This window comes from Macaca fascicularis, chromosome 1 (assembly GCF_037993035.2).
Source record: "Macaca fascicularis isolate 582-1 chromosome 1, T2T-MFA8v1.1".
NCBI lineage: Eukaryota > Metazoa > Chordata > Mammalia > Primates > Cercopithecidae > Macaca > Macaca fascicularis.
This window is the reverse complement of record NC_088375.1, coordinates 77,597,591-77,624,573: the sequence shown is the minus strand read 5'-3', so window position 1 is coordinate 77,624,573 and position 26,983 is coordinate 77,597,591. Positions and strand designations below refer to the sequence as shown.

Sequence of the window (26,983 nt, the reverse complement as noted above, 5' to 3'; positions counted from 1 at the left end):
TAAAGAAAAGAGGTTTAATTTCCTCACAGTTCTGCGGGTGGTACAGGAAGCATAGAAGCATCTGTAGATACCCAGCATCTGCGGAGGTGTCAGGAAACTTTTACTCATGGTGGAAGGCAAAGTGGGCCCAGGCATCTTACATGGCAGGAGCAGGAGGAAGAGAGAGAGCAGGGAGGTGCCACACAGTTTTAAAGGACCAGATTTCATAAGAACTCACTCACTGTAGTCAGGACAGTACTAAGATGGATGGTGCGAAACCATTCATGAGAAATCTGCCTCCATGATCCGATTGCCTCTCACCAGGCCCCACCTCCAACACTGGGGATTACAGTTCAACATGAGATTTGGTGAGAATACAGATCCAAACCACATCGGTGACATAAACGTGGCATAAAGATGAGACTACGTTCACACAGCAAGCCGGGGTCCTAACTCTGGATCCAGGCATAAAGCTGTTCACAAGGGTATTAGGACCTCCAGGTTCCCTCTCCTGGCCTTAAGGAAGTATGGAGAGATTAACATGACTAGTTGGGATCCAGGAAATTGTTCTGTTGTTTCTGGAACTAGTTGATTCTTGCTTTGGGGACTTGGGTGGAGAGAGGAGAGGAGTAAAAAGGCTGGGGGCAGAAAAATTGCTCCAAGCCTGGTAGTAGCCACCTTTTTATTCTACATGGGCTTGAATGTCAGCTTTGAGTGAAAAGGAAATGTCCCTTAGTGGACTCAGTATTAAGCGCCATTGTAAACACTTTTGTCAGCATTTTGGGCTGTTTAGTAAGTGTGTCATCAGGGCCAGTTCTTGGAAAAATTATGAGGTTTGTCCTTAATACCTATTTCTCATTCTCTTTCCGCAGTAAGATATTAGTTGATAAGGCTTAGAGGTGTGATAGCTCTTGGGGATATTTGCATATTATTAGAACACTCTTTTGTTTTTCGAAATAAAAAACAGTTTTATTGAGGTATGACCAATATATAGTAAACAACACATATTAAAAGTATATAATTTGATAAGTTTTGATGTATGTATATGTATTTGTGAAACCATTATCACAATAAAAATTATGAATGTATTCATCACCCCCCAAATTTTCCTTACGCCCATTTGTAATGTCTTCCTCTCATCCCCGAATCTCCATTGAACTGTTTTTTTTTTTTTTTTTTTGTCACTATAGATAAGTTAGAATGTTCTAGAATTTTGCATAAATACAGTACATTCTCTATTTTGGTCTGACTTCTTTCACTGCAGGTAATGATTATTAGATTTATTCAGATTGTGGTGTGTATCAAATACTTCTTTCATTTTTATTGTATTAATATGCCCCAATGTGTTTATCTATTCACCTGTTGATAGACATTTGGGCTGTTTCCAGGTTTTGTCCATGACATTCTGCTGTGAACATACTAGCTGCTATGAACGTTCTTGTCCAACGTTTTTATGGACATATGGTTTCAGTTCTCTGAGGTAAGTACCTAGAAGTGGAATGCCTGGGTCATATTGTAGAAGAATGCTTAACTTTTAAAAAATATTGCCAAATTATTTTCCAATGTACTGGTACTATTTTATAGCATATTCCTACTAGTTCCTTCATATCCTCACCAACCCTTGGTAGAGTCAGTCTTTTTAAATTGATTCACTTTAATATGCAGATAGTGATATCTTATTGTGGTTTTAACTTATGTTTGCTTAATGACTAATGATGGTGAGCATCTTCATGTACTTATTTGCATCCATATTCCTTTATTGGTGAAGTGTCTGTTCAAATAGTTTGTCCATTAAAAAATGTGGGTGTCTGCTTTCTTCCTATTGAGAATTCTCGGTTGTCTGCTCCTCAGAGGAAAGGGGCGGTTGGTGTGGCCTCCATTGTTCGTGTTTTAAGGCGCCATGAGGGGTGACAGAGGCCGTGGTCGTGGTGGGCGCTTTGGTTCCAGAGGATGCCCAGGAGGAGGGTTCAGGCCCTTGGTATCACATATCCCATTTGACTTCTATTTGTGTGAAATGGCCTTCCCCCGGGTCAAGCCAGGACCTGATGAAACTTCCTCCTTCAGTGAGGCCTTGCTGAAGAGGAATCAGGACCTGGCTCCTAATTCTGCTGAACAGGCATCTATCCTTTCTCTGGGTGACAAAAATAAACAATGTGATTGATAATCTGATTGTGGCTCCAAGGACATTTGAAGTGCAAATTGAAGAAGTTCGACAGGTGGGATCCTATAAAAAGGGGACAATGACTACAGGACACAATGTGGCTGACCTGGTGGTGATACTTAAGATCCTGCGTCTCCAGCACCTGTTGTTTCCTGACTTTTTAATGATCGCCATTCTAACTGGTGTGAGATGGCATCTCATTGTGGTTTTGATTTGCATTTCTCTGATGGCCAGTGATGATGAGCATTTTTTCATGTGTCTGTTGGCTGTATGAATGTCTTCTTTTGAGAAATGTCTGTTCATATCCTTTGCCCACTTTTTGATGGGGTTGTTTGTTTTTTTCTTGTAAATTTGTTTGAGTTCTTTGTAGGTTCTGGATATTAGCCCTTTGTCAGATGAGTAGGTTGCAAAAATTTTCTCCCATTCTGTAGGTTGCCTGTTCACTCTGATGGCAGTGACAGACTGGATTAAGAAAATGTGGCACATATACACCATGGAATACTATGCAGCCATCAAAAAGGATGAGTTTGTGTCCTTTGTAGGGACATGGATGCAGCTGGAAACCATCATTCTTAGCAAACTATCACAAGAACAGAAAACCAAACACCGCATGTTCTCACTCATAGGTGGGAACTGAACAATGAGATCACTTGGACTCGGGAAGGGGAACATCACACACCGGGGCTTATCATCGGGGGGGGGGGGGGAGGGATTGCATTGGGAGTTATACCTGATGTAAATGACGGGTTGATGGGTGCTGACGAGTTGATGGGTGCAGCACACCAACACGGCACAAGTATACATATGTAACAAACCTGCACGTTATGCACATGTACCCTACAACTTAAAGTATAATAATAATAAAAAATAAATTAAAAAAAATCACATACACACAAAAAAAGATCCTGCCAACATTGGAAGCTGTTGCTGCCCTGGGGAACAAAGTTGTGGAAAGCCTAAGAGCACAGGATCCTTCTGAAGTTTTAACCATGCTGACCAATGAAACTGGCTTTGAAATCAGTTCTTCTGATGCTACAGTGAAGATTCTCATTACAACAGTGCCACCCAATCTTCGAAAACTGGACCCAGAACTCCATTTGGATATCAAGGTATTTCAGAGTGCCTTAGCAGCCATCCGACATGCCCGCTGGTTCGAGGAAAATGCTTCTCAGTCCACAGTTAAAGTTCTCATCAGACTACTGAAGGACTTGAGGATTTGTTTTCCTGGCTTTGAGCCCCTCACACCCTGGATCCTTGACCTACTAGGCCATTATGCTGTGATGAACAACCCCACCAGACAGCCTTTGGCCCTAAACGTTGCATACAGACGCTGCTTGCAGATTCCGGCTGCAGGACTGTTCCTGCCAGGTTCAGTGGGTATCACTGACCCCTGTGAGAGTGGCAGCTTCAGAGTACACACAGTCATGACCCTAGAACAGCAGGACATGGTCTGTTATACAGCTCAGACTCTCGTCCGAATCCTCTCACATGGTGGCTTTAGGAAGATCCTTGGCCAGGAGGGTGATGCCAGTTATCTTGCTTCTGAAATATCTACCTGGGATGGAGTGATAGTAACACCTTCAGAAAAGGCTTATGAGAAGCCACCAGAGAAGAAGGAAGGAGAGGAAGAAGAGGAGAATACAGAAGAACCACCTCAAGGAGAGGAAGAAGAAAGCATGGAAACTCAGGAGTGATGTTCCCTTCACTCCTTTTCCTACCCAAGGGGGAAGACTGGAGCCTAAGCTCCCTGCTACTGGGCTTTACATGGTGACAGACATTTCTGTGGGATAGGGAAGATAGCAGGAAGAAAAGTAAACTCCACAGAAGTGTCATTCCACTGGGTTTTGATATTGGCTTTGCTGCCAGTCTCCCATTTGTGACCTATGCCATCCATCTATAATGAAGGAGGATACCAACATTTCTTCCTAATATTCTAGAATCCCCAACTCCTGAAAATTCCTCTCTCAATTAATACTTTGCTGTTGAAATGTTGTGAAATGTTAAGTGTCTGGAATTTTTTTTTTCTAAGAAAAACTATTAAAGTACTTCCTAGTAGGGCAGAAAAAAAAAAAAAGGAGAATTCTTTATATATTTTGGATACAAGTACTTTATCAGGCATATGATTTGCAAATATTTCTCTAAGCCTGTGGCTTGTTTATTCATTCTTTAACCAATGTCTTTTAAAAACTAGAAGTTTTAAATTTTGATAAAGTTCTAATTATCACTTATTTTTTCTTTCATGGATTGTGCTTTTGGCATTCTATTTAAGAGATTTTTGCCTAACCTGAGGTCAAAAAGATTTTCTTCCATGCTTTTTTCTCCATGTTTTGTAGTTTTTAGGGTTAACATTTCGGTCTACGATTCATTTGAGTTACTTTTGTATATGTTGTAAGATACGGATCAAAGTTTGTTTTTTTTGCTTGTAAACACCCAAGTGTTCCAGCACCACTTGTTGAAAATACTATTCTTTGTCCACTGAATTGTTTTTGCATTTTTGCCAAAATCAGCTGTTTATGTATGTGAGGCATGTATGGACATTGTAAGTGTTCTATTGATGCTTATTTCTGTTGAAGTCAATACCATACTGTCTTGATCACCTTAGCTTTGATGAGGCTTGAAATCAGATAGTGTTAGTCCTCCAACTTTATTCCTTTTCAAAACTGTTCTGGCTATTCTAGGTCCTTGCATTTCCAGATAAATTTTAGAGTCAATTTTCCAGTTCCTGCAAAAAGAGCCTGCTGGGATTTTGATTTAGATTGCACTGAATCTACAGACTGGGGAGAATTGATATCTTGAGAATACGGAGTCTTCCAACCCATGGACATATTATATCTTACCATTTATTTAAATTTGGTTTATTTTCTTTCTTCAGTGTTTTGTAGATTTCAGGTATTGCACATATTTTGTAAAATTTACTCCTAAGTATTTCATATTTTTGTTGTTATTGTGAAGAGTGTTTAAAAAATTTAATTTTGAATTTTTCTTTTTAGTAAAATAGAAAAACAGTTGACTTTTATACATTGATCTTGTATTCTCCAACTTTGCCAAGCTCACTCTCTACTAGCTTTTTTTTTTTGTTGATCTCATTGGATTTTCTACATAAACAATCATGCTGTTAGAATGTTCTTTAAGACTAAAAAGACTTTAAGACCAATACTATTTTAAAAGCAGAATTTTTTTTTTTTTTTTTTTTTGAGACGGAGTCTCGCTCTGTCACCCGGGCTGGAGTGCAGTGGCCGGATCTCAGCTCACTGCAAGCTCCGCCTCCCGGGTTTACGCCATTCTCCTGCCTCAGCCTCCCGAATAGCTGGGACTACAGGCGCCCGCCACCTCGCCCGGCTAGTTTTTTGTATTTTTTTTAGTAGAGACGGGGTTTCACCGTGTTAGCCAGGATGGTCTCGATCTCCTGACCTCGTGATCCGCCCGCCTCGGCCTCCCAGAGTGCTGGGATTACAGGCTTGAGCCACCGCGCCCGGCCAAAAGCAGAATTTTTTTTATATGCATATGTAATCTTAATGAAGGCAGCTTATGGAGAAAGGTTAGTACTTTAACAATTCATTTCTGATGATGGTTCTTTACAGCACCAGAAGGTGATGAGTGACACAAAAGTTTCTTTGGCAGACACGTGGATCCTATATCTTTGGTTTCTTGGCACAATGGTGGACTGTCTTACTTTCACTTGCTCCAGCCCAGTATGGTGCTGGACTGTAAATTCCATTTTATAGTCATATTTTATGTGCACTTAGAATACCTCTACACACCATACAGGAAAAACCTATATACATGGCTAGGTGCTAGCACACATTTCAAATTAATTATGGCTTTCAATTCATTGATAGTGAGTTATTACTTTTTTAAACATTTTAAGCTGCCTGTTTTATCAAAGGGGAGATAAAATTGAAAACAAAAGATAAAAACCAGCAACAGTACATTTGCATCTTTATCCTTTTTTTGCAGTCCTGCAGTTTTTTCTTTTCTTTTCTTTTCTTCTTTTTTTTTTTTTTTAAATAAAAGTTCACTTTCTTTTTCTCCTTTGGGAAAGGGTTGCAGAGGGAGCTAAACCACATGGTGAAAACTCATGTGAAGACTGAGCTTTTGATGTGTTTATTTTTGCTGGTTCAGGGAGGCATGGTAATTGATGAGTGGAATTGCTTGCCTCCCAGATGGTGCAGGCAGAAGCCTTACTGAACATGCATGCCCTCACCTCGTTCTCTCACACTTACACATATGCACTGCCTTGTGTTACCTGCAGAACCTCTCTGACCCGCACATATACTCCACATTCCTCACCCCACTCTCCTTTCCTTCATCCTCCCTGGCTCAATGTATCTCATTGTACTTGTTGATAATACTGCAGACTGTCAGCATTGCTCATGTGTATGGTTCTGGAAGAAAATGCAAGATTAGAGGCTGGGCGTGGTGACTCATGCCTGTAATCCCAGCACTTTGGGAGACCAAGACAGGCGGATCACGAGGTCAGGAGATTGAGACCCTCTTGGACAACATGGTGAAACCCTATCTCTACTAAAAATACAAAAATTAGTTGGCTATGGTGGTACATGCCTGTAATCCCACTATTTGGGAGGCTGACGCAGGAGAATTGCCTGAGCCAGGGAGTTGGAGGTTGCAGAGAGCTGAGATCATGCCACTGCACTCCAGTCTGGTGACAGAGTGAGACTCCGTCTGAAAAAAAAAAAAAAAAAAAAAAGGCAAGATTAGAAAACTCCTATACATGTGTTCATGACAACACTTTAGCTTTAGTGCCCACCTTCTCCAAGACAAAGGAAACATGAAGGAAGGATGTTGAGTGGTTGAGTAGAGAACTAATGACCATCCATTGAGCATATTATTTGTGAGGCAAGGGTAGGGGGAGTGACAGGCAGAACAAGAAGGTCTCTCCTAGCATTCACTTAGTCAGCAAATATTTTTGAGTGCCAACTATGTGCTAGCCTTTATCTTAAGTGCTTTGGATATTTAATCAAAGATGGGGGAGTGTTGGGGTCTGCGTGTTTCCTAAACAAAGGAATGAACACACAAGACAACACAAGACAAGACAAACATGGCGGCCGCCTCGAATGGCGTGCTCTGCTTTATTTTATACAGTCATTTGTGGAATGTTGCCAAGTCACAAGACACATTGTTGTTTTTCTGACCTTTCCCTGACTTTCTGGATTTTCAAGATGTTTACACATAAACAAGCCCCCAACGCCCTGCTTCGTTTGCAAGAGCAGGACTTATCGGAACGCCCTGCTTCGTTTGCAAGAGCAGGACTTATCAGGAACGTCTCGTTTGCGAGCACGTAGTCCTCTACAGGGGAGGGTGGTGACAGAGAATAATTAATAAGTGTAATAAATAAGCAGATTATGTAGTATGTTAGAAGGTGAAAATTATATGGAGAAGAGGAAGAGCAAGGTTGGCTCTATTGCTTTTCTCCACATAATTGGACACAAAATGGAATCCAGAGAGGAATCTGGAGAGGAGTGAAAAATGATTACACTTTTGAATAAGGATTGCAGAGTGATATTTAAGCTTGAAGGAGGTAAGAGAGTCAGCCACACAGAAGTGCCATTTTACCCACTGTGAATGATTTAAATGGGTCCATGCCTGGCATGTTTGAAAAATAGCAAGTGGCTAGCACTGTGAAACTGAGACCTGGTCCAGTCCATGTCAGCCTCTGGTAGCTCTGAATATGAGAAGAAACCCAGCTGGAAGCAGGAGGATGGGTTAGTTGTTTTCTTTAGGCTCCTCTTAGTATCCAGTATTGTGGTTTTTGACAGCTTCTGCCAGGAGGGCACCAGCTGGTATTTGATCACACTATGTGCTACCTTCCAATCTCTAGCCATTTTGTTAAAAAATATTGGGCAAGAGTGAACAATAATAGAAGCTTCAGATGTGAAAATAAGGTTGAGTTTCGTTAGAAAGGTATTTGGGGCTGTGTTGGATGGGGTGGTGTGGGGAGTGTGTGTGTGTGTGTGTGTGTGTGTGTGTGTGTAGATACTGTTGCCAGACAATGCTTCTGAATATTCTCAATAATGACAAAATCTTGGCCTTTTTTCAAGATCCAAGTCTGGTGTATATGATGGGTGGGGAAAATAAACTGTAATGAGGCTGACAACTGTGGGTGAGCCAGAACTTTGATCTGAAGGCAATTTGCAAAGTGAAGTTCCAAAATGATTTTAGCACCAGCAGGACTTTTAGGATGTGTGTATGGTTGCCTAAGGGCTACTTTAAAGGGAATACTGACTTAGGAAAACAAGCTTGATCCTTAAGGAAAGAAGATGACCTTAACAAAAAGAAAACATAAGAGGCAGGACCATTTTGTTCTCCAAAACTGGAGTAACTGCAGCATTCTGTTTTCCTAAAATGTGGAGGTGTTGGAGAAGGTGTTGAGGTGTTGAAGGTCAGATTACTGGGGCCTCACGTCATCTGCGGGGTGAGGAACAATGCCTCCATTGCTGTGTGTGTGTATTTCTCATTATTAGAATGCTATGACTGTTGTATATTTTTATGAAAATTTGGTGAATCTGTAAAGGAAGTGTGGTTGTATTCTCACAGAGGAAGAGAGTCACAGTTCAGGTCGGAAAATGGCATGAGGAAATAGATTATGAAATGACTTCAGGTGAGAATCTGTTCTATTCATCTAATGCTTGGTCTTAAGCATGGATCAACATATTGAGATATTTCCAAGTGGGCCACCAGGTGGTGGGAGTTAACACAGTGGCCAGAATGTAGAGGTGAGGAGTTGGGGGCAGGTGGGCATTGGGGTGGGGGAGCTGTCCAGCTGTACCAGTCCTGTGGGGCTTGAGACCAAGTGTTCAGTAAGACAGAGTCTGTGAACCTTGGGAGCAAACAAACCAAGGTAGGATCAAAACCCAGATTCTTTGTGTTTCTTCTTTTCTCTAGCCTCTCTTAGCATTCAATGAAAAGATTTTGAAGTTTTGAGCTATTCTAAGGGGAACCAACAGTGCTGAAAGGGAAGTAACTCATCACAAGGGCCAGTAAAGTGGTGGTAGCAGGGATTAAAATTACAGGGCTCTGACTGGGTGTGGTGGCTCACACATGTAATCCCAACCCTTTGGAAGGCCAAGGAAGATGGGTTGCTTGAGTTCAGGAGTTCGAGACCAGCCTGGGCACCATGGTGAAACCCTGTCTCTAGTAAAAAAAAAAAAAAAAAAAAAATAGCCAGGTATGGTGGCGCACACCTGTAGTCCCAGCTACTTGAGTGGCTGAGGTGGGAAAATCACCTGAGCCTGGGAGGTCAAGGTTGCACTGAGCCAACATGGTGCCACTGTACGGCAGCCTAGGTGACACAATGAGATCCTGTCTAAAAAAAGTAAATAACAGAAATTAGAGGGCTCTAAGGGAAAGCACAGAGTCCAAGATGGCAAATCAAGGAAACATGTCCATTCATTTCTTCTCACCTGGTGATTTGCTTCCTTGAGCTGAAAATCTTAAGTTGCAGTTCTGGCATTAGTTTTCTTAGGAAAACTGAGATTGCTTTACAAGGTCTCACATCTTCAGTTGAAAGTCAGATCAGTTTCCATGTCCAGAAAAGTAGCCTCCTCTAATCTGCTGTTTTGCTTTCTGCAGTTTCAGTTATCTGTAGTCAGTGGTGGTCAGAAAATGGAAAATTCCAGAAATAAACCATTCATGTGTTTAAAATTATGTGCCATTTTGAGTAGCATGATGAAATCTAGTGCCATCCTGCTCTGCCATCACCAGGGACTCCTCCCTTTGTACAGCATTGCCATGCTCTAAGCTCCAAATCAAGAATGAGTCCATAAAATTGTGAAGAAGGAAAAAGAAATTCTTTCTGGTTTTGCTGTCACACCTTAGACTGTAAGTTACAACCACGGTGCATGATGAGTGCTTAGTTAAGATGAAGAAGGCATTACATTTGTGTGTGGAAGACACAAATAGAAAAGCGTTCTGATAGATGGCAATCAGTTTTTGTACTATCCATGGTTTCAGACATCCACTGGGAGTGTTTAAACATATCCCCCGAAGAAGGGAGCGACTGCCGTACTTAACCTGGTGAATCACAGGCCCAGAGCTTGCTATTTGCATATAGTTCTCTAATATCGTTGCATTTATTCTCAAGATATACCACCAAGAGGGTTTTTGATTAATTTTTGGCAGTCTCAGTGTGTCCTGGCTTACAAGAACTAATCCTGTGCATTTTCCCCAACAGTAGGCTGTGATTGCCCGAGTAAGGAGTGACACCACAGAAACTGGCAAACTGGACAAATCAGGGTTTCCCCACCCTCAGAATCTGTATGTTAAACATTTACCAACACAACATTTGTCCTAGTGCTTTTTCCACTTTTAATAGAAGATAAAAAATGAAATAAAAAAGTTGTTGTACAAGTCAACAAGGGACAAAAAACAAAGCTACCAAAAGTTTTTGTTATTCGGATCGTTGTTCAATTTCACTCACAAAACAAGAGAGGCATTCGATCATATCTATTAAGAGCCATTCCAGAATTTTATGGGTATTTTTGTCTCATATTTCTTTGGGTAGTGTCATGCAAGATTTGGAGTATTTTTTTTTGAAGTTAGAAAACCCTGGACTTGGATCTTAACCTACTATCTTTAAGATGAGTGACAACAGAAAAGCTACTTAAATTCTCCAAGCTTTAAATTTTCTTATCTATGACATTATAATGAAATATTTTACAAGTGAGGGAGTTTTGTAATTTGTAGAGCTATAACACTGTAATCTATGATTACACAAACACCTTCAGTAGGTAATAGTACTGTTATTCAATTTATAACTATAAAAGTGTTAAGGACTGGCTTCCTTTTTACTAGAATATACAGGTTTTGTTTGTTTGTTTGTTTTTTGTTTTTTTGTTTTTTTACAGCTATTATGGTGTTGTACAATAGCCAAACATTTGAGTGGCCAAGCCCTTCCCTTTTTGAATGGTGGCAGAGGAATGAATAATTATTTAGCATTAACATCTGTATCATGGGAACAGTGCCTGCGTATCCCATTGCTGATTGTCACCTTGTGAAATGGAGGATGATAAAATATAAATACACTTTACAGGACAGTAGAAACAAAGAAGGGAAGCTTTTCCATATTCACTTCCCTCTTTCCATACCCAGGCCTATTCTCAGACTGAACTTCCTTCTTCAACCTTTTTGTAGTATCAGTTGCTGATAATGACCTAAATACAGGAGTGCACTTTAGTGAGGATGCCTGCTATTGATCAAAGTTGTATCATCCAGATGAACAGTTCAAAGATTTCTGACTTCCTTCCTTATCTATGGAACTTCTCTTTGTTCTCCGTCACCCCCATCCCTCTTCAGCTCTAAGTACATACTTGCAGTAGTCATTCCATTTTGTCCTCTCTGTTCTCTGGCTTCGGAGGTTGTTGATCCATGTGTTATGTTCTCATTCTAAACATCACAGTGTTCGCTTTTCTTTGCATTCACTTTGTATTTAGTGTGGGCAATAGATTTTGCTGTAGCCTTACAATTATTTCATTTGTGTTTATTTTGCATTGAAAAGTGTCTGCAAGCTCTGTGATATCTTCTCCTCTACAACTTTTCTAAGCGTTAATTTCCTCATTTGTAAACAGAAAAAAAAAAAAAAAGGATACTAATACTTTTATCTTAGAATTGTGTGGATTAAATGAGATGATGTATGAGTATGTAAGAGCCCTTAACACAGTGACCAGCACTTTGTAGGTGTTCAACAAATATTAGCTATTTCCTCTTCCTTTGTTGTTCTCCTTCATGCATAAGACAAAATTTATCTACAAGTAAGCATTCAGAAAATTATTATGGGGTACATAATTATGACACCCATATGAATAGTACCTATTCTTCCCCAGTCTTGATGTTCCTTTTTGTGTTGAGGGATTTCTATTAGTAGAACACCCTGGTTTCACATCTCGCTTGGGAAGGAGTGATGTATTGGAGAATGAGTTTGAAGTGAAGAACTTTAGAATGGGGAAGAAAAGAAGTTTGTGATGAACAGGATGAGGAAGTAGCTCAGCCCCTTTTTGCCGCGTGTGTGTGCGCGCGCGTGCGCGCATGTGTACTAGGGAGATATGGAAGGTAAAAGGAGATTTGACTGCTTATATGCACAGTCTGACCTGCTCCTTTATGCGGAAAGTTTTACAAGGGCAAGCTCCCACATGAGGGGGTCTTTGTTTTTACAGCCTTATATGTGCCTGCTTCTGGGATTCAGTAATAAAGAGTTCATTGTTGCTGAACACGGAAGCCACATTCTTCAGTATGAGACTGATCAAAAGTTAAAGTGGTATTTTTATCTACATATACTACTCTTTTGTGCCTCTCAATTGGATCTGAAATTGGGTATGAAAAATAACTTTTTTTTTTTCGAGACAGAGTCTTGCCTTGTCACCCAGGCTGGAGTGAAGTGGTATGATCTCGCCTTACTGCAACCTCTGCCTCCTGGGTTCAAGCAACTCTCCTGCCCCAGCCTCCCAAGTAGTTGGGATTCTAGGCACCCACCACCACATCCAGCTAATTTTTTGTATCTTTAGTAGAGACAGGGTTTCACCATGTTGGCCAGGCTGGTCTTGAACTCCTGACTTCGTGATCCGCCCACTTTAGCCTCCCTAAGTTCTGGGATTACAGGTGTGAGCCACGTGCCTGGCCAAGTCTTTGTAATGTCTCTAACAATCCATTCTTCCAGTTTGTGTAATAGAAAATCATATCAGTCCCACAACATCCCATTTCTCTTATCCTACTTTAAAAAGTCTCTTTCATATGAATTCTCAAGTGTTCCAGGATGGGTGGAAGCCATCATTAAATTTTTTTTTTCTTGTTAATTATCCAAAGCACTCTTTGTTGCTTTGATTTCTTGATGGATTTCTTTTCATTTGGTGTCTTTCTGAAAATAATGGTTTGCTTTTGAGGTTTCGATATTTTTGGTGCACTTCTAACATATTGATTTGTTAGAATCACAATTACTGTATTTTTCATCTTAATATTTATTTTACTTAAAAATTCTTTATGTAAAAATCCTCATCTTTATGTTCTCCAGATGACAAGATTTCACTATGGAACATGGTTACAGGCCAAAATTGCTAACCTCTGAGTGACTATAAAGTACTTGAGCGGATTCTTTTATCAGTTTTCCCCAATTCTCACTCTGAACCTGTGTGTAGGGTCACAGAGAGGAGGGAATGGGAAGGAGGTGATGATTAAAGAAGAGGTAGAAGAGATGAGATGGGCTAGGCCACCAAATAGGCTTATGACGGGGATTGGTAGAGAAGTATTCTCTGTGCTAAGATGCTTTTTCAGAGCACACTGAGCCCTGGGATAATTGATCATCTTCATGTGACACTAGTGGGGAATGAATCAACATCGGTTGTTGGAAGGAGGGAGTTATCAAGCACACAGATGTGTCAGTTCTGAGAGACAGACTGCATTCTGTGGTATTTTAATGGAGAATAAGTTTGCCAATGAGCCACCAACTACAGAGCTCTATATTAAGCTAAAAGAGAAACACCAGGGATTTCACTCTCTGAAGAGTTCTGATGGGTTTTGTTTGACAGCACTTCTCAGAACTGAGTTTGGGGAAAATTTATCATTGACTCCAGAACAGCTCGAGTGGTTTGTATTGGAGGCTACTATTTATTTCAGAACCATTGTTCTGTCCATTGCTCATAGGATCCAACCACTGGGATAATAAGAGGTCAAAAGAATGCCAATTACAGGAACTCTTGGCCTATTCTACCTATATAATCAGTTATCAGACTTTCCCTTCACCAACGCTGCCCATAAAAAAATCAACGGAAGTGTATTCTCAGGGTCATATGTATTTGTTAGGTAATTAACAGTTTATGCATTGAACTCATTTTGGACCCTTGGCATTGGGCTTGATGATGGAAATATAACAAATCCATAAGCTGTGGCTCCTGGTCTGCTTTTGAGGCAACTCTCAGGCTTCAGGGGAGGCAGAAATCTAAACAGCTAAGCCAAAAGCTCATACGAATCAAGAACTAAAGGTTGTAGAAGCACAGAGGAGAGACCAGTCTCTCAGATGGCATGAAGACATATGGGGTGCAGCTTTTCCAGGGGAAGGAGTGACCAGCAATGTGTGCCATTTCTAAAATGTGCCGATGCATTAAGTATCATTGAAATTTGCACCACCTGTTTCATTGATTTTTCTCATGCTGAGGGAACTTCATGGAACACATGGGTGTTAAGACAGTCAGTTGTGAGCAGAAATGATTTTAATATCTTACTGATCATGATAACATCTAAATAAATGTGTCATAAGAAGATAGATGCCTGTGAAGGAATTGCCTGAAAAAAAAAGTGTGGTTGAACCAGATTATGGCAGTTGCTGAAGGAATTTCATTTTTCAAATACATTTGCAAACCATGCACAAGCCTATCTGGGTGACCTTCTGGCAAGTAGCAAAGGGTAATGCTAGCTCGGTGATGTCTGGGAGTGGTGAGGCTTGAGTTGTTTAGGGCCAGGAGGAGAAATAGAAGATATTTATTCTCCAGACACTTCTTATCAGATGCAGAGTTGGAAGTATCCTGATAAATCCGGCACTAGTTAAACATCCGCTGAATTATACACTCTCATGGAAAAAACCTACCCTTGAGAACTTGGTTGTTTTATTTGCTTTGAGACCCTCAGTTGCTAAACTATACAATTCCTGGAAGCATCTTGACAGCATGAATTGATTATGAAGATGGTGTTAGTAGCATTAAGGTTTCAGTGCATTAGGTCATTAGAGTTCTTCATTGTGAAAATAGTTGGGACATTTGCCGAAAGGATGATGACATGAAAAGAACACCATTTCCCACCAAATCTACAAAGATTACCATGGCATTACCTGCAAGCAGCTTGCAGAATATAGCAGACTTTGGGCAGCTCTTATTGTAGTCAATGTTTCCAGAAGTAGCCACTGAGAATGGACTTGATCTTTCAAAATGCTGCTTTATTTTTTGTGATTGTGAAAATGGCAAGTAGCTGGGCATGGTGGCTAACACACATAATCTGAGCATTTTGGCAGGCTGAGGCAGGAGGATCACTCAAGGCCAGGGGTTTGACACCAGCCTGGCAACATAGCAAGACATCATTTCCACAAAAAAAAGGAATAAAAACAGGCCAGGTGTGGTGGCTCATGCCTGTAATCCCAGCATTTTGAGAGGCCGAGGCGGGTGGATCATGAGGTCAGGAGATTGAGACCATCCTGGCTAACATGGAGAAACCCCGTCTCTACTAAAAAATGCAAAAAGAAAAAAAAAATTAGCTGGGAGGCTACTGGGGAGGCTGAGACAGGAGAATGGTGTGAACCCAGGAGGCGGAGCTTAAAGTGAGCAGAGATAGTGCCATTGCATTCCAGCCTGGGTGACAGAGCGAGACTCCATCTCAAAAAAGAAAGAAAGAGAGAGAGAGAGAGAGAGTAAGAAAGAAAGAAAAAGAGAAAGAAAAAGAAAAAAACATTTAAACATTAGCTGGCTATGGTGGGATGCACCTGAAGTCCTAGCTACTTGGGAGGTGGAGGTGGGAGGATAACTTGAGCACAGAAGTCTGAGGCTGCAGTGAGCCATCATGGTGCCACTGCACTCCAGCCTGGGTGGTGGAGTGAGACTTTGTCTCTATTAAAAAGAAAGGAAGAAAGAAAGAAAAAGGCAAATTATTATAAACATGGAGGCCAGGGCATAGTTCTGTCATTGAAGTACTGAGTAGAAGAAAGAAAAATAATTTACCAATCATATATATATATATATATATATATTTTTTTTTTTTAAATAAAATCATTTAATTCTCACAGTAGCCAGTTAGACATCATTGCTCTCATTTTACTGAGAAGGAGGCTGAGGCACCAAAAAATTAATGAATTGAGTCAGGGCAGAAAATGGAAAGGACACTGGACCAGTGTCCTTAGAACCTAATACTTATTTCTTTGCAATGTGATATTGTGCAAGTTATTTAGCCTGTAACCTCTGTGTCTAATGTCTCAGTTTAATATTTGAAAAGATAATAATTCCAACAATAATATATTAGTGTACTACTTTATACTTTATGAATGTTTTTCGTATTTATTATCTCATTTGTTCTTCACCTAATGCCTGTGTAGTAGCTGGGATAGATGGCACAAAATAGTGGAAAGTGCTAAAGTCCTGGGTTCAAATCCTGACTCTGCCTTCAGTCTGCCCTTTCGAGATTCAATCTCATTTTCACTGCTGTTGAGATAATAATGCCTATCTGCAGCGCCGTTGTGAGATATGAAAGAGATAGATACAGGTAAGCGTGTTTAACAAATGGTAGCTCCTATTGAGGCCCCATTTGAGGGATGAGAAGAATAATACTTAGGTAGTGCATGAGTTCCTCAAACTTGCACACAACATACTAGGCAGTGAGGTAAGGAGTGAGACACATAAGCTTTGGAGTTAGGTGGACTTGGGATTTAATTCTAGCTCCATTTCTTATAAACTGTGCGATCTTGGGCAAGTTATTCAATCTGTCTGAAATTTAGTTTCTGCATATGTAAAATTATCTGTAAAATAATCATAGCTTCTTAAGTGGGTGGGTGACGAAGATAATAAAATAAAAAGCACCTGGTGTTCGTGTCTTTCCTTCTTTACGCTCCCTCCTTTCCTTTCTTCCTTCTGTCCTTTCATTTGTAATCTGGTACATGCCCAATACATTTTAGGAGATCAAATATAATCTTGTCAGAGGAACCAGCTTGATGTTGTAAAAAGCCCACAGGCTTTGGAGTTGAATGTATAATGGCTGAGGTTGAGGAGTCCTGATCTGACCCCTCTAGCTCAGTGATTCTGTGCGAGTCACCTCACAGTCCATTCAATCCACTCACCTGTTAATGATCCTTACCTTAAAGGGCCACTGTAAAGAGCACAGGAGGGAGATGGTTTGGATGGTAGTGTCATAGAGCTAGAGAAGTGTTATATTTATGAATATGGAATTGTGGGCATTAGGCAATAAATTAGAAGATGTTTTTGTGAGTGAGTGCAGTGGGCCTAGATATCAAAGTTTTTAGAACAAAAGGCACATCCTGTCTCAGGCAGAGCTGAGACAGGTGGCTCGGCTCTCATCATGTCGCTGCCATTGCTCATCTCATTAGCCCAGTCCTTCTCTGTGCCTGGTACTGCCCAGACTTACCAAAAGGAATCTGTAAGTTCATATGCGTATGTATATTCCCAACCAATGAATTTTAAAAGTAGATTTACTATCGTTACTCTTACCCAAGTTTTTGTTGTTAAAAAGAAGCACAATGGCAGCAAATGCTAGAAGCTACTTCACTTGAGTGGGGCAATTCTCTGGTGGCAAGGACTGGGTCTTATTTATCTTTGTATCCTAGTGCCTAGCACTATGTTAGGAACTTAGTAGATATTCAAGAAATAGTGTGAATAAGTGAATGAATAAATATGGTTTTTTTTTCATTGACTTAGCACTATGCCCAGTTCCTCCCTTTGGAAGCCTGCAGAGTCCAGGTGTGGCCAACTTGACCTCTGGCTTCCTTTGCCTTTTAGTGTGAGTTGATTGGCCTCTGGGCTTATAGAGCTCTTCGTCTGAAGAGTATCCTGCTCCCTTAGAGTTGTTTGTCTGATAGACTTTTCTGCTCACAGGATGATGATATCACTTGAGAAATTCAGCTCCTAAAAATTCCATCTTGTCCAAACTAGGAAACGAGCTCATCTTAGTCAAGCTGTATACCTGTTATTATATCTCAATGTTATCCTGGCCTACTATCCCTTTTGTCTAGTGTGAAGAGAAAGAAGAAAAGCAACAACCTGAAATGACCTACATGAAACATCTCAAAAGTTTTCAGCACTTAACTTAGTTATTATCACCTCTCATGGGACAAAGCCTTAGGCAAAATGTGGGAAAATGGTCCCTGAAGTGGAAAAAATGAAGAAAGGGAAGAAAATGAGATCAGTGAAAATAAATACAGTACAAAGCTCCAAGTGATTCAGTTTTGTTAAAAGTAAAGTGATGATAGGTAGAGGGAGTGCTCTGATTGTGGGTTATTTTCTAAAACCCCAAACAAGGGATTTGGAAAGCTGAAAGGCAAATCTGTCTCTTAAACTTCCCCAGAGGGATCTTGCAGGGAGAGCTAATATCTGTAGCTATTTTGGGAAGGTCACCTACTAAACAAGAACCTTGTGTGCTGAATTCATGTGGGGCTAGCACTCAAGGTCATGGGCATCCATGAATCAAAATGTTCCCGAATGTGGATTGTCTGCAGCCAGTTGGAATCTGGTGAAATTTCTTCAGGAATTGGAACACCATCCTTATCCCTACAGCCTCCGCTGATGTCACAAAACTCTACAAAGGAGCCCTCCACTGGATCTCGAATCTTTCCATACATTTGAATGCAGATCCGTTTTATTCCAAGGAATGTTCTCAGGAGCAGAGATGTGTGGCCCAGATGTCACATGTTCTTTTTCTTTTCTGGGTTGGTGGTTGTGAAATGCAGGGTGTGATGGTAAAGATCCAGGAGCCTGGCATTTCTTGAATTTGGAGTTGGGCCAGATGGTGCATGACCCAGTCTTCTAGGGGCAGAATACTGGAACTTTGGTGGCATATAGCAGGTTAAAACATGGCTTGAGAATCAAATATGTCTCTCTCAGTTGCCTACTGGTTAAGTGGCAGAGGACAAGTTAAGTATTTTGGAACCTATTGCCTTGTTTAAGTAAGATGAGTATAATATTTAGATTACGAGATTATGTGATGATTAAACTAACTTATGCATGCAAAAAGTGTCCTGAACTGAACTTGATCAGAGTAAGTAGTAGATGTTGTTACTGTTATTATTCTCCAGCTAGAGACCTGGGAGGAGAAACAGGGTCACATATAGGATGTGAGCAAGAGGATGTTCTTCTATTGCTTTCGTATTTTCTTTTTGTGAGGAATCATTGAACTTGCGTTGTTGAAACATTGTCACAAATGGAGTTTGTAGCATGATTACAAATAGAATAGCATTTTGTTACTCCTTGAAATATTGATGCGAATAGATTTAGGTTCCAAGGCAAAGCCAGAATGTTGCTGAAATAATGTGCTTTAGCAACAAGATTTTGCATTTTCTCTTTCTTCTCATTGCCAGTGTAAGTGATTTAATTTGTGTGAGCTGCTTTAGGAGATTTATCATACTGTTTTTATGGGCAAATACTTTCCCAGCTACAGACAATTGGAATATAACTTATTTGTGTGCTGGAGGCTTCCAGTGCTGGTTAGAAGGATTTTAATTGTGCTGGAAATCAGTACTCATTACTCCTGGTGAATATTTTTATTTTTTTAATCCTTCAGGAAATTTCTAGTGCTTTGGCTAAGTGGCTGATAGGGAATCTCAGCCTTTGGCCACAGCTACGTTTCCCTTTTCTTCTCTGTCTCCTTTTCCCTCTGGTTCCTCTCCCAGGATCTTGGGTATTTCTCTGGGCAAATGAGCCTGCTTGAATGACTTCTATGTGGGGCTGCTGTTTTGATGCTGCCTTTAAAAAAAATGTCAATTCAATAATTTTACCAAAGAAATATTTTTATAGTAAGCAGTTGGTTACTTAAAGTGAAAGTTATTTAACCAGTAACCTTAATCTAATTCATAGAGTAAGCCTATAACATTTCCCATTTCCATGGCCTCCTGTTTTCTCCTCATCCCTACCAGTAACAGGTATTATTGTTATTTTTAATCTTTTGTCAGTCTGATAAATTTTAAGTGTTATTTTCTTGTCTTTCCTAATAAATTTATATCTATTTTCACATGTTTGATGGCTGTTTAGAACTGTTCTTCTCTGGATTATCTATATATCCTTGGCCTGCTTTCTATTAGTTTGTCTTCCTGACAATTTGGAAGAGCTTTTTAAAAATAAATACACTCTGGACATTAGCCTGAATGTGTTCTGTTTGGTGAACAAATAGTCTCTCTCTGAGTTTCCAGTCTTGTTAAAATGGCATCATCCAGCCTTATGCTGACTTAGATGACTTAGAATGGTTTTTCTTGCAAGATTGTGGTTTGCACATATGTTTAAGCCATTAATTCATATGAAATTCAGTTTTGTATGTTATATAGAGGACCACTTTTATTTTCTTCTGGATACATGGCCGCTTATGGCAGCAGCATTAATTAAATAAGCCACACCTTCCATGCCTTCATTCTATTTTCACCTCTTATTTGTACTGGGATCTATTTCTGTATTTACTATTCTGTTGTTGTGATTAGTGTGTCTATTTCTACCACTATCAAATTGATCTGATTATATTGGTTTTATAGTTTGCTCTGTGTCTTGTGTTTCCTTCTTTTTCATGCTAATTTTTGTTCTTCTTAGGCATTTACAAATCTATCTAAACTTTATTAGTTATCTAATTCCAAAATAACCCTATCTGTTGAGATTTACAAATCTATATAAACTTTAATAGTTATCTAATTCCAAAATAACCCCATCTGTTGAGATTCAAATTGGAATTGCCTTACATTACATATTCATTTGGGGGAGATTAATTTTTTAATAACAATAAGTATTTTTACTCGAGAACCATGTAAGGATAAATACAAATTAAAAGTAAGAAGCTTACTTCTCTCTGTAAAAATAAGGGAAGAAACTTCTTCCCCATACTCCTTTTCTTTCAGAATTTCTTTATGAAACTCTCTTTTCAAAAGATATATGAGTCTGGAATTCAAGTGAGAAGTCTGGGCTAGAGCTATAAAACTGGGAGTCATTGGCATATACTATCTAAAGCCATAATACTGTTTGAGATCACTAATCAAGTGCAGAGGAAGGAAAAAAGGGACCAATATTAAGATATTGGGGAGTGAAAAAGAATGGCTAGATTACTGAGGAAAATTAGGTGATTATAGTTTCTTGGAACTAAGTGAACAAAGTATGTGTTTCAAAGAAGAGGTAACGATCAGCCATGTCAAAATGCTGTTTACAGGCAAAGTAAGTGGATATTGGATTTACGAACATGAAAGTCATTAGTGATCTTGACAAGAGGTCACCAATGGAGCAGAGTGTTAGAGGTGAAAGCTTGATTAGGGTATTAGGATATGTTTAATGCAGACTTCGAGGATGACAATTAAATGTAATGTATGCTCCTCAATTGAATCCTGGATTAAAATGCCACCATCACTATCACCATCACCGATACTGTCATCACTATCACCATCACTGACAATAACCAAAAAATCTGTAATACAGAACATTACTGGGACAAATAGAGAAATTTAAATAGGGACTGTTAAATAATATTGTAGCAATGTTAAATTTTCTGATAGTGAGGACTGTAGGACTGTATTGCAGTCCTATAGGAAAATATTTGTAGGATATACATACTTAAGCACTTAAGGAATGACATAATGTTTATAACTGACTCTGAAATGGTTCCTCCAAAAGAATGTATATGTGTGTGTGCATATACTTCACACATAAATACATACATATGTATTTAAAATATGTATTTGTATATAAAGACTAGAGAGATATCATGAAAATGTGGCAAAATTTAATAATTAGTGTATGTAGGTGGAGGGTATATGGGTCTTCATTTTATTATTATTATGCTTTTTTTGGTGAGCTTGGCATTTTCTAAATAAAAAGTTGTAAAGAGAAACATTGAGAATGGAAGAAGTGGAATTGAAAACAGTGCATATAATTTATGTTTTCATCTAGTGCACAAGTAAAGATACTAACTTTAGATGGGAGCACCAATTCCTCCTCTTCAGTAAAAGGCAGGAAAGTGGACTACATGAGTACAGATTTCAACAGATGCTGATAGATATAGTAGTGTGGGTCTGCTGAAATTTTCTTTTGGTTGTTCAACTTTCTTAGTGAAGTGGGAAATAAGATCATCAGCTGAACATAAGGATGGGTGAGGCTTAAGGAGAGAGAAGGGTGGAAGTGGGGAAGTGAAGGCACTAGAGAAATGTAGTTACTGGTTAGCGTTAAGGGGCCATCTGGGGTTCAACAACAAACAGACTTAAAGTAAGACCAGTCGGTGTGGCTGTGTGGTTTTCCTTAGTCAAATTCAGATACTTGGTTGAAGGTATAAAAGTTGAAGTGGATTTAGTCAGGGTTGTCGTTTCCCAAGAAAGAACAAAATTAGGACAAGAATCGTCAAAGGTGTATGCAAGGACATGATTATGATCACTCATGGAGTAAAGCTGGGAGAGGGGTGAGACCTGGTGAAAAAGTTGTATGATCAATGGATTGGAGATCCTGTTGAGGGAAAATGATAAAAGTTGGATACCAAAGAGAATTATCTTGAACAAGAGGAGGTAGTGGTCAGAGAGTGGGAGATATGAAATGGAATTTATGGAGGGGTTAAAGTTATTGCCAATAGTGAACTACTCATGTTTTTCTGGAATATATTCCTTACTCATAGTATAGTATTCATTGGATGGATTGCTAGATTTCTGTTTTATTTAGATACTTTGCATTTATATTTAAAAGTGAGATTATTCTTATTTGATTTTTTCCTTCTTTTTTTTTTTTTTTTTTTTGAGATGGAGTCTCACTCTGTCGCCCAGGCTGGAGTGCAGTGGCACAATCTTGGCTCACTGCAAGCTCTGCCTCCCGGGTTCATGCCATTCTCCTGCCTCAGCCTCCCAAGTAGCTGGGACTACAGGCGCCCAGCACCACGCCCGGATAATTTTTTGTATTTTTAGTAGAGATGGGGTTTCACCGTGTTAGCTGAGATAGTCTCAATCTCCTGACCTCATGATCCGCCTGCCTCGGCCTCCCAAAGTGTTGAGATTACAGGCGTGAGCCACCATGCCTGGCATATTCTTACTTGATTTTTATGTTCTGGCATTAGATATATTGGTCTAGTAAAGTGAATTGGGAAGCTTTTGATAATTTCAAGAACAGGTAAAGCTTAGCTGTTGACTTACCTGTCTTGTGCCCTTTTCCATAGTAGACTTAAATCACTTTCCAATTTCTTTCAATAGTTATTAGTCTATTCAAGTTTTCCATGCCTCTCAAAAATTATTTTGACATTACTAACAAATCATTTCTTTCTCATGGGTTTCAAAACTTGTTGCCACAGGGTTGTATGAAATATTCTAATTCTTTTTATCTCCTGAATCTGTAATTTTATCCCTTTTCTTATTCCTAATTTTGTCTATTTGTGCTATAATCAGGTACACAATGATATTATCTGTTTTATTTTTTTTCAAAGTAACCTTTTGTATTTATTTTATATGTCTACCAATTTTTATTCTCCATTAATAAAATATTTTAGATTTACTAATTCCTTTCTCCTGTGTGTTTTTTCCTTTATTTTAAGGATCTATTTTAAGTGTATTAAATGAGTGAACTGACTGGGCACAGTGGATCATGCCTGTAATCCCAGCATTTCGGGAGGCCAAGATGGGAGGATTTCTCGAGCCTAGAAGGAGTTTGAGGACAGAAACATGCCAAGACATTGCCTTTCCAAAAAACCAAAACCAAAACAAAAAGTATGAACAAGGATTCTATTTTTATATCTATTTTTAAATTACAAAGACATTTAGAACTGTGCATTTAATTTTTGCTTAGTGTCAAAGAATTTGAAACAAACTCCTTTTCATTGCTCTTCAGATAGTTTGTGAATCAGACTGTCTGTTTAAGCATTGTCTAGATATTTGTGGATAAATTTTCAACTATTTGATATTTTTGGCACCAACGTTTTATTATTTGTAATTGTATTATATTATTATCAGAAAATATGGCTTATAAAATTTATAGTACATTTAGCCTGTGAGTTTTCTTTTGTAGCCAAGTCCATAACTTGCTTTTGTAAATGTTCCTTCATTATATGAAATAAATATGTATTCACTATTCAAGGAATGTAAATTTTTTTTTAAAATTTATTTATTATTATTATACTTTAAGTTGTAGGGTACATGTGCATAACGTGCAGGTTTGTTACATATGTATACTTGTGCCATGTTGTGTGCTGCACCCATCAACTCGTCATTTACATCAGGTATAACTCCCAATGCAATCCCTCCCCCCTCCCCCCTCCCCATGATAGGCCCCGGTGTGTAATGTTCCCCTTCCTGAGTCCAAGTGATCTCATTGTTCAGTTCCCACCTATGAGTGAGAACATGCGGTGTTTGGTTTTCTGTTCTTGTGATAGTTTGCTAAGAATGATGGTTTCCAGCTGCATCCATGTCCCTACAAAGGACACAAACTCATCCTTTTTGATGGCTGCATAGTATTCCATGGTGTATATGTGCCACATTTTCTTAATCCAATCTGTCACTGATGGACATTTGGGTTGATTCCAAGTCTTTGCTATTGTGAATAGTGCTGCAATAAACATACGTGTGCATGTGTCTTTATAGCAGCATAATTTATAATCCTTTGGGTATATACCCAGTAATGGGATGGCTGGGTCATATGGTACATCTAGTTCTAGATCCTTGAGGAATCGCCATACTGTTTTCCATAATGGTTGAACTAGTTTACAATCCCACCAACAGTGTAAAAGTGTTCCTATTTCTCCACATCCTCTCCAGCACCTGTCGTTTCCTGACTTTTTAATGATTGCCATTCTAACTGGTGTGAGATGGTATCTCATTGTGGCTTTGATTTGCATTTCTCTGATGGTCAGTGATGATGAGCATTTTTTCATGTGTCTGTTGTCTGTATGAATGTCTTCTTTTGAGAAATGTCTGTTCATATCCTTTGCCCACTTTTTGATGGGGTTGTTTGTTTTTTTCTTGTAAATTTGTTTGAGTTCTTTGTAGGTTCTGGATATTAGCCCTTTGTCAGATGAGTAGATTGCAAAAATTTTCTCCCATTCTGTAGGTTGCCTGTTCACTCTGATGGTAGTTTCTTTTGCTGTGCAGAAGCTCTTTAGTTTAATGAGATCCCATTTGTCAATTTTGGCTTTTGCTGCCGTTGCTTTTGGTGTTTTAGACATGAAGTCTTTGCCCATGCCTATGTCCTGAATGGTACAACCTAGGTTTTCCTCTAGGATTTTTATGGTATTAGGTCTAACATTTAAGTCTCTAATCCATCTTGAATTAATTTTCGTATAGGGAGTAAGGAAAGGATCCAGTTTCAGCTTTCTACTTATGGCTAGCCAATTTTCCCAGTACCATTTATTAAATAGGGAATCCTTTCCCCATTTCTTGTTTCTCTCAGGTTTGTCAAAGATCAGATGGCTGTAGATGTGTGGTATTATTTCTGAGGACTCTGTTCTGTTCCATTGCTCTATATCTCTGTTTTGGTACCAGTACCATGCTGTTTTGGTTACTGTAGCCTTGTAGTATAGTTTGAAGTCAGGTAGCGTGATGCCTCCAGCTTTGTTCTTTTGACTTAGGATTGTCTTGGAGATGCGGGCTCTTTTTTGGTTCCATATGAACTTTAAAGCAGTTTTTTCCAATTCTGTGAAGAAACTCATTGGTAGCTTGATGGGGATGGCATTGAATCTATAAATAACCTTGGGCAGTATGGCCATTTTCACGATATTGATTCTTCCTATCCATGAGCATGGTATGTTCTTCCATTTGTTTGTGTCCTCTTTGATTTCACTGAGCAGTGGTTTGTAGTTGTCCTTGAAGAGGTCCTTTACATCCCTTGTAAGTTGGATTCCTAGGTATTTTATTCTCTTTGAAGCAATTGTGAATGGAAGTTCATTCCTGATTAGGCTCTCTGTTTGTCTGTTACTGGTGTATAAGAATGCTTGTGATTTTTGCACATTAATTTTGTATCCTGAGACTTTGCTGAAGTTGCTTATCAGCTTAAGGAGATTTTGGGCTGAGACAATGGGGTTTTCTAAATATACAATCATGTCATCTGCAAACAGGGACATTTTGACTTCTTCTTTTCCTAACTGAATACCCTTGATTTCTTTCTCTTGCCTAATTGCCCTAGCCAGAACTTCCAGCACTATGTTGAATAGGAGTGGTGAGAGAGGGCATCCCTGTCTTGTGCCAGTTTTCAAAGGGAATTTTTCCAGTTTTTGCCCATTCAGTATGATATTGGCTGTGGGTTTGTCATAAATAGCTCTTATTATTTTGAGGTACGTTCCATCAATACCGAATTTATTGAGCGTTTTTAGCATGAAGGGTTGTTGAATTTTGTCAAAAGCCTTTTCTGCATCTATTGAGATAATCATGTGGTTCTTGTCTTTGGTTCTGTTTATATGCTGGATTATGTTTATTGATTTGCGAATGTTGAACCAGGCTTGCAACCCGGGGATGAAGCCCACTTGATCATGGTGGATAAGCTTTTTGATGTGTTGCTGAATCGGTTTGCCAGTATTTTATTGAGGATTTTTGCATCGATGTTCATCAGGGATATTGGTCTAAAATTCTCTTTTTTTGTTGTGTCTCTGCCAGGCTTTGGTATCAGGATGATGTTGGCCTCATAAAATGAGTTAGGGAGGATTCCCTCTTTTTCTATTGATTGGAATAGTTTCAGAAGGAATGGTACCAACTCCTCCTTGTACCTCTGGTAGAATTCAGCTGTGAATCCATCTCGTCCTGGACTTTTTTTGGTTGGTAGGCTATTAATTATTGCCTCAATTTCAGGGCCTGCTATTGGTCTATTCAGGGATTCAACTTCTTCCTGGTTTAGTCTTGGAAGAGTGTAAGTGTCCAGGAAATTATCCATTTCTTCTAGATTTTCCAGTTTATTTGCGTAGAGGTGTTTATAGTATTCTCTGATGGTAGTTTGTATTTCTGTGGGGTCAGTGGTGATATCCCCTTTATCATTTTTTATTGCGTCTATTTGATTCTTCTCTCTTTTCTTCTTTATTAGTCTTGCTAGTGGTCTGTCAATTTTGTTGATCTTTTCAAGAAACCAACTCCTGGATTCATTGATTTTTTGGAGAGTTTTTTGTGTCTCTATCTCCTTCAGTTCTGCTCTGATCTTAGTTATTTCTTGCCTTCTGCTA

The 26,983-nt window shown here is 39.3% G+C and overlaps 1 protein-coding gene across 1 annotated transcript; it reads left to right on the top strand.

Moving 5' to 3' along the window:
• The first annotated feature begins 1,838 nt into the window (after nucleotides 1–1,838).
• Nucleotides 1,839–3,839, top strand: LOC102128066 (interleukin enhancer-binding factor 2-like). The gene is given in 3 exon segments (XM_065541967.2): nucleotides 1,839–2,113; nucleotides 2,115–2,260; nucleotides 3,039–3,839. Coding segments are annotated over 3 exon segments (1,176 nt in total). The 5' UTR covers nucleotides 1,839–1,879; the 3' UTR covers nucleotides 3,835–3,839.
• The last annotated feature ends 23,144 nt before the right edge of the window (nucleotides 3,840–26,983 follow it).